General features: G+C 37.7%; 1 protein-coding gene across 1 annotated transcript; it reads right to left on the bottom strand.

Moving 5' to 3' along the window:
• On the bottom strand, positions 3,323-12,733 carry LOC109844355 (ubiquitin carboxyl-terminal hydrolase 25). The gene is made up of 7 exons (XM_020413353.1): positions 12,527-12,733; positions 12,370-12,445; positions 12,191-12,283; positions 8,011-8,097; positions 7,018-7,868; positions 6,319-6,447; positions 3,323-3,669 (listed from the first exon to the last, which is right to left on the bottom strand). Exons 1-7 carry the CDS (start codon positions 12,715-12,717, stop codon positions 3,549-3,551), a joined length of 1,548 nt encoding a protein of 515 aa, XP_020268942.1. The 5' UTR covers positions 12,718-12,733; the 3' UTR covers positions 3,323-3,548.

The raw sequence follows: 13,409 nt of genomic DNA, 5'->3' as shown, positions 1-13,409 counted from the left end.
TATGTTGAAAGATTGTAAACCCTAGTTGTATTCTCTCCCTCTAATAGTAGATCTCCCCCCTCCTTGTCCCGTGGACGTAGGCAACTTGACGAACCACGTAAAATAGTTTATCTTGCAGTGATTTGTAATAGCTTGTAGGTTCCCTCGACAAGTCAGTCCTAGAACTGATGAGAGGAAGAGTGTATAGTGATTTGTAATAGCTTGTAGGTTCCCTCGACAAGTCAGTCCTAGAACTGATGAGAGGAAGAGTGTATATCCCACTTTTCCCTCGACAAGTCAGTCCTAGAACTGATGAGAGGAAGAGTGTATATCCCACTTTGTTGAGATATATTATTTTTGCTTCTTGTTTTCTTTGTGAAACAGGGATTTAGTTGAGATCTACTCTCTTGTTGTGCACCAGAGGTGCTGCCAAAATTTTTGCTGCGCACAACAAGAGCGTAGTAGGGGATGTAGATTTTCCTATGTGCTTTTTATCTCTTCCTAAGCTCTTCGTTATATAGACCTTTGGGAAATTTTCTCTAACTTTACAAAGTCACGAGTCACAAAGTTTCCCATTAAACGCTAAACTGAATAGCATTTGATTTGAGAAATCTACTAAACTTCCTGTAGACAATTCCTTGCTTCAACAACTCAATTCTGGGTTTTGAATCTATATGTCCTTATATTACAAAACTTTGTTCAAACACAACACGAAGTTTAGACAGGAGGTTCTTCAACTACTTCGCTTCAAAACCGTTGATGTCTAAATCTATAAGCTCAGCCTCTATTGTTTCTTACTAGGATTACTAGTGTATTTGCTTATTGTTCGTACTGAATATGTATATCGGGTTTGGCTTTGTTGGACAAATTTAAGAAGAGTTCCGATAAATCGAGAGTATCTATACTGGGACGCATGTTCACCTTCATTCTCTTCAGGGAAATGAAGAGTTAATAAAGTATACTAAAAAGATGGCCTTCGAGCAAGTCAAATTTATGAAGCGTCTTTTCTGCATTATGGGATAGACTTAGAGAAATACATCCAGAGTATCTAGATATTTTCATTACAAGAATCATAGCAAGTTGTCCAAGACCTTTCATGCCATTTCTCACAAGATTCAATATTCATAACAGAAAGAGGAAAAACATTGCATTATGAGAAGACTTTATTACATTCAACTGGAAAACAACCATTTCTGGAAAGGGCATGACTCTTCACAACGTCTTGTGTGTATCTTCATTTTGAAGGGGTTTGATCAGTGGATCCATTCTGAAGAACTGTTGGGTTTTTTAATGACTTAAATTGAAAAAGATTTAGTTTCTTAAATCTTACCACTATCTTATCTTTTCTCATGTTTATTGTTTATCCATATTAAAATTTCAATTGTAACAATCTCTATATTTCTTGTATTTTTTATAAATGCGAACAGAGAAAATTACTTGAGAATCATGGGAGAAAAATCACGGGGAGAAAAATCATGGGGTATTGCAGAGGTAAAATGGGTTTTTTTTTTTTTTTTTTTTTTTTTGTTTTTTTTTTTTGTGCAATGCCTCTCTTCAAGTGCTGCTCTTAAAGATAAGAGCCCTCAGATGACCTACCCTTGAGGATGCGGTGACTCTTAAGTCTTTTCTCAGTTGATGTAGCACGAAGTATTAACTTAAGGAGTGTTGCTACGGGGACCCAAAATATGGGACCAATGGAGGGAACAGGTGAGGTGTCCCCTCTTTATTGCATAATGAGTTGGCATAACCAACTCATTATGCAATAAGGAGGGGACACCTCACCTGTCCCCTCCATTGATTCCATATTTTGGGTCCTTAAGTCATTTTCCTAACTTAAGAACAAGAGAAACTTGCAAGCAATAACATCGGGAGATCTTATTAAAAACACCGTAACTATATTATGATGAGTTAATGCTTGCATACCATAACATGGGTTCACAAATCCATGTTGCTACACTATTTGTGGTTAGTATTACTCGTTTAGAACATGATTTTTAAACCCATAAAAGCTATAAAAACACAATAATTCAGGCCACATAAAATAATGTTATAAAAGCTGTAAAATATCGTTATAAAACATAAAGCAGATATATTCAGAGGTTCTTGTTCCTGTTAATAAGACTGAGATTATATTGATTTCCACTGCTACGCATCCAAGCAAGTGATCAGTGGCCAGATACGGTGCAAAAAATAATATTTTCATGTAATATGCAAAAAAAAAAAGCCGATAATCCTTCAAAACATGGGAGTCACCCAATTTACTGATCAAATAACAGAAATATTTGATGCTCCAAACCGATGCGAAAGAGGAATAGAATGAACAGGCGTTTAAATCAACCAGACAGAGAGTACGGAGATATTATGTTGCAGACAAATAATCACCAAATAATCAACTGTTGCAGGATATTATTCTCATCAGCCTTCAGACTACAAGAGCTCAGGCAAGTAAATACACAGGAATATGAACGAACAGTCGTTATACAAGAACTAAGAACAAAAGAAACTTCTCCACGCAGAATTACTTCACCAACCCTTTTAAGAACTTCCCAAATCATAACATGCAAATGGGAAGAAAAAGCTAATAAATTAAATTGCATCACCATCATGTGACTTTTCTCCTCCCCACCTTAAACCATATGCTTCTAATTCGTAATAGGATGGTGCCACATGAACTTGCATTCCACAAGTCCTGTGCAAAATGAAGATAACAAACAAACAAGAACCCGGAATCCACAGGTAGAAATGGATAGTGACAGACATTCCTTTAAATGAATATCAAATTTACGAATTAAGGTTCAACATATTGAAGAAGAATAACCCCACCCTACTAAACTACATGGGAATATTTACCTCAAAAGAGTCATGGCGATAACTGAGAGGAAGCAAAGGTGCCAGCATGTGAAGGGGAAAAAATTTGTCAAACTCACTTCATATAACTCTCTATCAAAAGAACATGCTACATGCCGCCATGACTAGGGAAAAAAAAAATTGACTGCCTCGATAAATTGAGGATCAGCAAGCAACATTATCAGAAAGATATCTTACACAGAGAAGTAACTTGCACTGTGTCTCTTCTAACAATTAAGTTTCAGCCTCAAAAATGCAGAACCCAATAGAACATGTTGCGATGACGTCAGCCCAAGATTCTCACTGTAATCTAGGAGAGACAAAGGGAAAAAAGAAAGTTACAAGCTAATACTTAGGTCCTGACTGATTAATGAAGATTCTCGGTTAAAATCTATGAGTGAAGGAATGATGCACAAATTAAAAGTTAACAGCGATTGATTAATGGCATGCATATGTTTGTCCGAAACATCAAAAAAGTTTTAAGACATTGAGCAGCTTTCTTACTTACCAGGAACTTTTTGAAACACAGAACGCCACTGAGAATTACACACATCAAAATTACAGGTTAAACACCAGTCCAACAGCAACACAAGAGACTGCAAAATAAAAAAATTTACTGAGAAGTATCATCCTCAACTCCTGACAAAATGTACCGTAGAATGATGAATTATCATAAAAGATCATTCTCCTGATACAATTCTCAGCATACTATCAGCCACAGTTTAAGCATCAAACAAAGGTTTCCCTTGACTAAATGATCGGAGGCGTTCAACGAGATGCTCTTTCAGTGATTCTGGGATTTGGGAGATAAAATTCTTCTTGGCATCAATTATCAGTTGTCTCCTGCAATTCATCGATGCATGTTTGCATGGCAAAGCAAAAAATACATTAGCCTATGCATCATTATCAGAGATTTTCTTTCGGGCAAATAAGCAAAAGGTAAAAGATAAAAGAATCGTAACATGCACACGTAAGAAATTATGTATATCCCAAGAATACAAAAACTGACCTTTAGTATCAACTTGGAATCAGTAACACATGGTCAGAATGGAAGAACATATCAAAGCATTGTACAGGCTGGCAATATAAAAAGGAGTGGATATCACAATAAAAAGGTCCAGTGCCACTGCCATGAAATAGATGAGGAATTCACAATTCTTCACTATTTTGGACATTGACCTCATGTCATCCATAATGAGTTGAGCAATTGTATCCAACCAAGGGTTGAAAGAAGCGAATAATGATCACAAGAGAGAGAGGGAGAGAGAGGAGAGAGGGGAGGCAGGGATGATAGAGTAACATGCTTAAGGGAGGAAACAGAAAAGGGAAGTCAAAAGATAGAAAATATAGTCATTCATTATTTCCACATTTAAATAGTTGGAAGAACATATATGCATGAGTAACAAAGAGAAAAAATAAATGTAACAATGCAACTACCTTTGAAGTTTGATTATAATCAAATGACTGGAGAAGTGAAATTAAAAGAAATAGTTGGCATGTAAACATTACGTCTATCATAAAAAAATAAAAAAAATGCTAAAATAACAGCTTTTTGGTGAAACGTTAAAACCCAAAATGCACAGATTATTATTATTATTATTGCATATAAAGACACAATAAACACAACCACCATCGTCCTCAGGGAGCGTAATCCAGAGAAAACAATGCTTAAAAACTTTATCCTCTTGTCTAGATAATACACACACATTTCATCAGGTGAGCGCCAGTGTACATAGTGGAAGATGTAAGAATTTGAACCTTGTCGGGTCAGCTCAAGCTACTTCCCACAATAGACATACACAATCAACCAAATGAAGCAATTGCATGACAGACATGGAACCCCAAACCAAGAAGTCCCTTTCTTTGCTTAACAAACAAAAAACCAAAAACCATTGACATGGTCCCATGGATATACGACGGAATAAGCATATGCTGAAATGAAAATTCTTGAAAATCCTAATACACAGGTACAACATTGTGACACTGACAATATCTATGTACCATTTTGTGTTGGCCCTGTGTACGCATGCACACATACACACATAACCAAGTTCAAACAGTTCTTATATTCCTTTCGTCCTTCAATGGAAAAACCCAATGTATATTAAAATCTTGTGTTTGGACATAGTACAGACTGTTATTCTGATATTTTCTTATACCTTCAGACTTGATATTTCACTGGTATATGGTGCAAATAGATTTGTTGGCGGCTACACATGAGTGGACAGTTGTCTAACCCTTGAAAATATGATTCTATACATTAATCAAGCTACATGTGTTTTTCTGTAAGATAACAATATCAGCCTATGTTACCTGGTTACTTCTATCTAGTAGCCGTACCCATACCCAAACTCCTTGGACATTCCTTGCATATATGCGTACATTTATTTGGTCATATATTCAATTACACAATACATGTTTTAATTTAGAACACCTGTCAAACATTTCATGGACATAATCTCATCCACTTCTTGAAACTCGTTGTGTTTCAACTATGATTTTAATGGTCGTTTTGGCATCTAGTTCAAAATTCGAGAGTTTTTACAGTTTATAATCCACGTAATAAAAGAAACATAAAAAAATGTTATGGGAATTTAATCCTATAACACGTGTAAAAAAATTATTGCTCTCATGTAAGCTATTAATTTCAATCTATAATATATGTGTAGATAAATATTTATACAGCCCTGCCCCCGCACCCCACCTTTGCAAATTTGTTGTGTCCAGTACCCGTACCCATACCCATGCAACATAGATATCAGTTAGTTTTTTTATAGACATGCTCAGAAATTCACAAGCATGGAAATTAAAAGATTACTACAAATTAAGAAGGCAAAACAGGAAGGGAACTTGAAACAATGCATGTGCAAACACAATCAGAAGAACACATCTTAGATATTTTCACGATTCAACATATAATTTTCTGTCATATGCACGATGGTGAGTATTTCAAGCTGAATATTGTGTATCACCAACTGACGTGGTACACAAACACCTGCTTTGGTAGACAGTTTGCAATAAAAGGACAAAGAATTTGAAAAGGGGGGATCAGGAACATGGAGCAGTCACACTGAAGACAATAGCTAACGAACCACAAAGGCAGGATTGCCTCTCATCCCACCTATATAAAATGGTATACACACAAATACATGCGCAGATTTATGCATTTGCAAGCCTAAGCCATTTCTACGTTTGTAAATTTCTCTTATCAAGCAAGGATCCTGTTTTTGATCTAGGATTTCAGAAAATACCTTATGACAGCATGTTCACTACTAACTTCCTATATTTCAACTGTAATAGTGGTTTCATCTATCCTGACTAAGCTCCGTGAATTTGCTAAAATTCAAATACCTAGTGAACATATTGAAACAAGGAACAGAGTGCTGTGTACTATCTACTTCAGCCCGGCCGGTGGTATTCCTTATTCTAAATAATCAAAACTACAATAACAACATCAAGATAGTTCAATTAACGTGGAAGTACAGTTCTCACCGTAACTCGGTGTTATCAGGACAACCGCCATTTACTTGTGAGCAAATCTTCTTTCTGGCGTGCATGAACTTATGCACTTCATCAACCCAACCACATGACCGCAAATCTGAAGATGCTTCTGCAGCAATTCTGAAACATGCATAACACAACGGTGTGAGAATGGGTATAGACTAAGCTGTAAGTAGGTGCAGTTATTATAATAAAAATAAACAGACATAAAATAGCATGTCAAAAGTAGTGCAACATTTTTTACATGAGAAGAAGAAACTAATATTTTCTCTTTACCAGGCCAAATATTGAGTCACGAGAAAAGGGACAAGTGCCCGATTGAATAGTAGTTTTAAAGAGTTTCCAAAAGGACAAAAGTAGGAGAGAAGGAGATGAAGAGGAAGGTAATCACCAGGTTGTTAAAAACTTAAAACAGCTAGAAGTTTTTATCCAAAACATGGATCATATGGGCACATGGTGATTTTTTTAAAGCATAAGGGAATGCTTTATAAGAGTAAAGGAAAAAAATCTCTTAATAAATCAAATTAGTGATAAAAAGCAGCAAAAGTCAATTGCCAAAATACCAACACAAAATTTCTACTCCAGGACAGTCTGAAGGAAAACAGCTCATGAAATTGATAACCAACCAGAGGCAAACAGATGCATTTTATAAAATGAAAGAAGATAAAAAGTGGTAATAAAGACACTTACAGTTTTTTAAAATTTTCAACATCTTCAGCACGGGTACTGTGACATTGGGCATGAGTCTTGCAGGAAGCATTAGGCTCTTTTGTGCCAACATCCAACCGTCCATTGCTTTCAGTGTCACAAGATTTTCTCTTAGGCGCTGTTGTAACAGAGTCATTCTTGGCAACCATGTCATTTGATGGACGGTCATAATCAATATTTTTATCTACACTGGCCAAAATTTTGGCATTATCCTCACCGGGGGCTATTTTGAACATATTACTATACCCATTCCCATTAGGTGTTTGCAACGTCTGCTTTTCCCCATTGCCAACCATATTAGAAGAAATCCCATCAACAATACCACTTTTAGATGATGATGAAAAGTCAGACATATTCCCAACCTTCAGTTTTTCCGTGGAACCGTTATCGTGAGGCTTGTTCTTTTTAACAGCTGGAGTTAGTTTGTGGTCCCCATTTTTCTCCATAGATCCATTAGTATGAACCTTAGAGTTGCCATTTTCATTTGCAATTGCTTTCTTCAGCTCGTGGTTTTTAATATTAATGGACTTTATCTGTGGATTTGTAGATGTCTTACCGTTCTTCAAAATGGTTGACACATTATTCTTAGAAGATATACCATTTGATCCAAAAATTGATGGTTTTGAAAGCTCAGTGGTCTTATGCTGTGGTGATACCTCAATTCTGTCTGAAACGGCAGGTTTAGTTTTGCAAGGCGGACAACTTTTGCTAGACCTTGGGCTTTGATTATTGCGCAAATAGAAAAGAATATAGACCTTCTCTGACAAAACCTCCTGTGTGCTTGAGAGTGAAACATGAGCATCATTACAACAATACCAGCGGCCTACAGGATCCTATAATATATCAGAGCAAATTTGAATCAATAGATGTGCAAATATACATAAAAGGAAAATTATAGGCATTTGTGTACTTGTATGCAAAACAGATGAGCTCTTTTTCTCTAAAGAAAAGGAGGTAAACATAAACATAACAAACCTTGATATATGCATAGTAGTGTCCAGATTCAGGTGAGAATCCCGAGTGTACAATGCTTCCAAACAGATTATACTCTGGTTGCAAATCCTACAATGACATAGCATAATTGAATTAAAAAGAAATCTGTGAAATTGCTCCAAGAGAAGCATACAATCTTAATATATAAGCATATCTGAGTTTTTGGTCGGAGACCAGCAATTTTTTTCCAAGTATTGTTATTGTCGTTCTTTAGTAATGGCTGTGGGTGTCTGCGTGGGTGATGATACCAAAATTTTATGAGTAATCTAATTAATTTAAAGATATCGTAAAATAGAATAGCTGAGCAGACCAACTCCAAACTCCAGAATTAAGTGGCCATTTTCTCAAGAAAATAAAAGAATACTTTGACAGTACCAAAATGATAGCAGCAAAGGCAAAGATAAAGAAGAACAGCAAAGTTATGCAGCTAATGCCATACATTCGTTCTGAATATCTAATCAATACTCAGGTTCGACCAGTCTTATTTCTTGAAGCCAGGACCAGTAGGCAGTAGATCATGTAGAAAAACATTTGATCCTTGCAATAAGCAAGTAACTGCAAGGTAGTTTTAAAGATCTATGAAAGAAAGCCTTGCATAGTTTCCTCAGCAAAGGCCAGCATTACATAATGTTATGTTTGGACACCTTTCTTCCGGGTCTCAAGATTTTTTTCTATATTTATGTAGTAAATAGGATCGATTTCACAATTCCCCTGGCGGTTTTGCACCAAACACCCCCTAACTTTTATTGCTCCACCAAAAACCCCTGAACTCCCACTTAACCCACCCAAACACCGCCAACTCTACTGTGACACGTGCCAATCATGTGACTGAAGAAAACCAAAACATCCCTCGTGCCAAAAACAATCCCCATTTATCCTTTTAAAGAGTTTTTTACAAATAAACCCCTCACAAATAAACCCAAATCCCCCCCCCCCCCTCCCTCCTCTCCTCCTCTCTCTCCTCCCCCCACCCTCCTAACTTTCTCCAAAACAGCCACCAACAAAGGTTTGCCGGCCATTCCTGATGCGGGCCGTACCCTGCCTCCCCTCTCCCCCTTTCTTTCTCTATCTAATTGGGGTTAGGGCTAGGGTTTAATTAATGATCAATTAGATATCGGGTTAGTTCACTTTTGAGGGGCGAAGCAGTGAAGCAACATTAAGCTTTTTAGGCCTTAAGTGGTTCAAAGCGGAAAAGCCGCCAAGAAAAGAAGCGGCCCAAATCTTATTGAAATTTTAAATAAGCATAAAAATTTAAAAATACCTAATGAAGTTCAAACCCAAAGAAGAGCACTGAAGCAGTATATTGAAAGTACTTGAGAGGAGAAAATTAGATAAAAAAAAGATGAAAATTAGAAGTATACATGTTGTGTCGACGCTACTACTGCCAACACCGAGGGAGGTCTAGAAGAGTCGTCATCGCATGGAGAACTTGCTGGAGACAAAGGTGGTTTTGGACATTCTTAGGTTTTTTGGGTTCACGTGGAGATAGTTTTGCGTGAGGCGGGCCTGCCGAGGATGCTTTAGAGACGAGAGAGCTTCACTTGAATTTGCGGACAAGGTGGAGAAAAGGATTCTTCACTGGAGCAGAGAACTTGTTGAGGTTAGGGAGGTGGATGGAGGAGGTAGATGAGACTAGAGGCAGAAAATTTGAGTAGGGTTTTTTACGTTTATAACACGGAGGAGAGAATCGGGAAGCAAAGTAGAAAAAGATTTTAAGTCTTAAAAGCAGGTTGGGATCAGGTTGGGTATGAAAGGACCGCTCACCTGCTATTCGTTTTTTTCCTAAAAGCGGTTAATCTTAGTGAAAGAGTGACCACTTCCGCTTTAAAAAATGCTAGAGCTTTTTGCCACTTTTTTCAACATTAGTGCAGGTACATACTGGGAAAATGACATTACCATAATTCTACTGAAAGTTATCCATTACACCAAACTACGAGTAAATAGAAACTAGATATGTCTAACAATTCATTGGCGCGGTGACAGACAACAGCAACAATCACATGCTAGTTCTTAACTATACTATCACATGCTAGTTGCATGACAGACGGCAGCAACAATCATAGAACAAATGTGTAATCTAAAGGCATGGGAGAGAGGTCGTTAGTTATCACACCAACACTACCCTCATTAGCACATCCCTCCTTACATTTCTCAACTGAGCTGCCGCTTTTAATACCCAAGGACTATTTAGCCTACCTTTACATGTAAAGTTATGGCATTGAGAGTGTTTGGAGGGCTTATTTCTTAAAACTTATAAGTTATGCTAGCTTTTAGTGGCATTTGACTTTATGTAAAAGTTCTATAAAAATTGTATAATAGGAATAGGATAGTCATTTGATTGGTAAGACCTAACTTATTTAAAAGAACTTATAAGCTTGTTTCTCAAAAGTCGGGCAAACCCAACTTTTTAAAATGAGACTTTAAAGCTTTGCTTATTTGGAATGTTACCGAACACATAGACAAACAAAAGCTTAGAAACAATTTTGACCAAAAATTAAGCTCCCTTGGACATCCTCACTGCTAGCTCACAAAAGATTATTCTGCAAAGTGTTCTAGAATTTTTCATGTTTACAGGACCATTGTAGCAGGTAGACTGCAGTTTAACTACTAAATATATAACTATAGTTGCACTCCGTCATTGTTTAAAAGCCCACTAACAAAATGATATGTGTAAGTCATAATGCTTCCAAATCAGGACATCTAACTAGAATCTTGCAACCCTGTTACTTTAATCTCCTATCTTGCTCTGTGCCCAAAAATTACTTTCAATAATCATCAAAATTTGTTGACAAAGCCAGGCTAACATAATAGCCAGTTACATATTTCTTTAAAATAAAGAATGAATATAAAGTAAGCTAGCAACTAGACATGTATTAGTACCTAAATTAAGAACACATGAAGGTACATCTGTGGGACACCGACGTTACCATGATTCTCTTGTAAGTTATGCACTAATTAACAAATTACTACCAAATAAAAGAGGAAATCAAAGACAAAGAACGATATTGTTAGCCTACAAAGATAACCAACATCAAGGCAACTTCCCTAAAAAGCTACATTGTGCATGACACGTTAAGATCTTCCCTTAAGAGGTAAGAATCCTCATATTTACCGGTGTTCTTTCATGAATCCAAAACACAAGGTAAGAAGGAACACTATAAATGTACAAACTGCACAAAATTCCAAAAAGGATTTTGGTGCAGAATTCTCATGAGATATGGACAAGTAGAATTTTGGTGTTGGCCAAAAAGAAAACAGAAAGGAAGAGAAAAACAGAAAGGGGGAAAAAAGAGGACTTAGGCTTTTCTTTGTATTTTATCTCTGCTCTGGACTGTCTTATATAGAAAATCCAACTTCTTCTTAAAAGTTGTCCAACTGCTACGTGGAATAGATGAAACAATCTACTTCAAACTAACATGGAAATCCTACATGCGATAAACTAAGCTGGGAAAATGATTGTTTGGTAAATAAAGAACGCAAACTATTTCTAGGCCTAGTGGCCTACGAATTCACAATGCAGTAGGCTATGACGGTCCAACCGAGAAGGCTCAATAAATAGAGCACATTCATTTAGAAGGACATCCAATATAAAACAAGTGAAGAGGAGAAAATTATGGACAATGAAAATATTTTCTAAAATCATCAACATGAACCTATAAAAGATTTACCTTTTGATCTTTTAATTCTGATAGTGCCCAAAGGTGAATTTAGACGCTTAATTAAACTAGTGAAGTTGTCAAATTTAAAGGTAGTGGAAATGGAGACAAGGAATTCAATAGAAGAAAATTTTGGCAACTATACATTCTATGCAATAAATGCTAAGTAACCTATGTCTTTGAACATATACTTAAGTAATTTACCTCATCCTAAGGTCATTCTAGTGGATGTAAAGAATTAGGTTCCTTCAGCGCAAATCAACATGACACACAAAGAATGATTGATAATTTTAGGTTAAATAGGTTGGTGCACTAAAGGTCATGTTATCAAATAAATGGCTTAATGAGAGTTTTAGGTAGCCAGCACAGATCCTAGGCTTGCTTAAATCCAACAGATTCTATCTCTATTTGGCACGACACATAAGCTTCCAGTTACTAACTTCCTAAGCATAAGGGCACCCAACTTGTCATTAAAAAAATAAATTTATGGGGGTCAAGAAACATACCTGGCTTGTACTGTACATAAACTTAGAAAGCACTAAAACTTCTTCAAATTCAATATTTCTATTGATCTTCCCACCATGTATACCCTCAAATCTCTACACATAAGGAAATCCATTTAAGCACATAAATACTGCAACATATATTTCATGAAATAAAAGAATAGTAAGCTAGTTAAAATCACCTTGAGCTGGACGACAAGAACATTGGGAGCCCGAAGTATGAACATCTGCTTCTTAGCCACAGACAGTTTCTTGCACCTAAAACAACCAAAGAGTATTAATCAATCCAAAACAGGAAGTGCTATTGCCGATTGATTTTAAAAAAAAACGCTTTCTTACTTGCTGCAATTGTACTTATTGTTTCCATCCAAAACCTCAGGCTGAAAAAACCTCCCAAGTGCATCCTTCAACGAGTTCGACTGAAAAAGATCTAAACTAATATCCATAATCTCATCAGTCTTATTCGACTCCCCTTTACAAGACAAGCACTTCACTTGGCTGAGCAAAGCTCCCCCAAATATCTCCCTCATCACAGTACTCCTAGGATCCACCATTGTTGCTGCCATTGCTCTTCTTGACGAGCTTGAGGCAAGTGTTGTGGCAAGCATCAATGACATAGCGAAGGAACTCGTGCGCGTCCTCCTGCCGGCCCCACCGGAAGTGCTCGGCGAACAGGGTGATGCACTTCTGGATCTTGGCCGGCGAATCCACGACCAGAGACCCCTCCAGGGACAAGGATCTCGCGATCTGGCGCTCCAAGATGCAGAAGGGGCACTCCTTGTCCCGATTCGCGACCAGAGACTTGCCTGGCAAAAGAAAGGGGAGAAGAAAAAAAATCAACGAAGCCCTAGAATCAGCGATTAGGGTTTGGGAATCGGAACGGGGGGGGTGTGTGGGGGTAATACAATGGAAACGCCAACACACCGCTAGCTTGGGGGGGGGCGTACAGAGGAGGAGTGGCGTTTGGAAGTAGAGGCATGAGCTACGACAGGGTTTGCGGCGAAGAGAGCAGACTTGGGCCGAGGGGAGGTGGTGTAGGTTAAGCACTGGAGGACGCTGTTGAGGTAGCAGGTGTTGCCGAGGTTCTTGAGGCCGAGGGGAGGGCGGCGCCGCCCCTGATGCTGCTGCTGCTGCTGCCACGTCATCTGGAGGAGGATGGCCATCGGGGCTCGCCGACGGCGGTCCTTCTCCCTCTTCTCCTTCGACTCGGCTCGGACGACGA

The sequence above is a fragment of the Asparagus officinalis genome, chromosome 6 (assembly GCF_001876935.1).
Source record: "Asparagus officinalis chromosome 6, Aspof.V1, whole genome shotgun sequence".
Taxonomy (NCBI): domain Eukaryota; kingdom Viridiplantae; phylum Streptophyta; class Magnoliopsida; order Asparagales; family Asparagaceae; genus Asparagus; species Asparagus officinalis.
Note: the sequence above shows the minus strand (reverse complement) of the source record. Positions and strands in the feature narration are given on the sequence as shown.

Excerpts from the sequence above, each read along its gene's own strand:
- LOC109844355 (XM_020413353.1), bottom strand. The coding sequence starts at position 12,717 with ATGAGGGAGATATTTGGGGGAGCTTTGCTCAGCCAAGTGAAGTGCTTG. Across the intron at positions 12,284-12,369 it reads TTCTTGTCGTCCAGCTCAAG|AGATTTGAGGGTATACATGG; the intron begins GTGATTTTAACT and ends CCTTATGTGTAG. Across the intron at positions 3,670-6,318 it reads CCTGATAACACCGAGTTACG|GAGACAACTGATAATTGATG; the intron begins GTGAGAACTGTA and ends GATGAATTGCAG.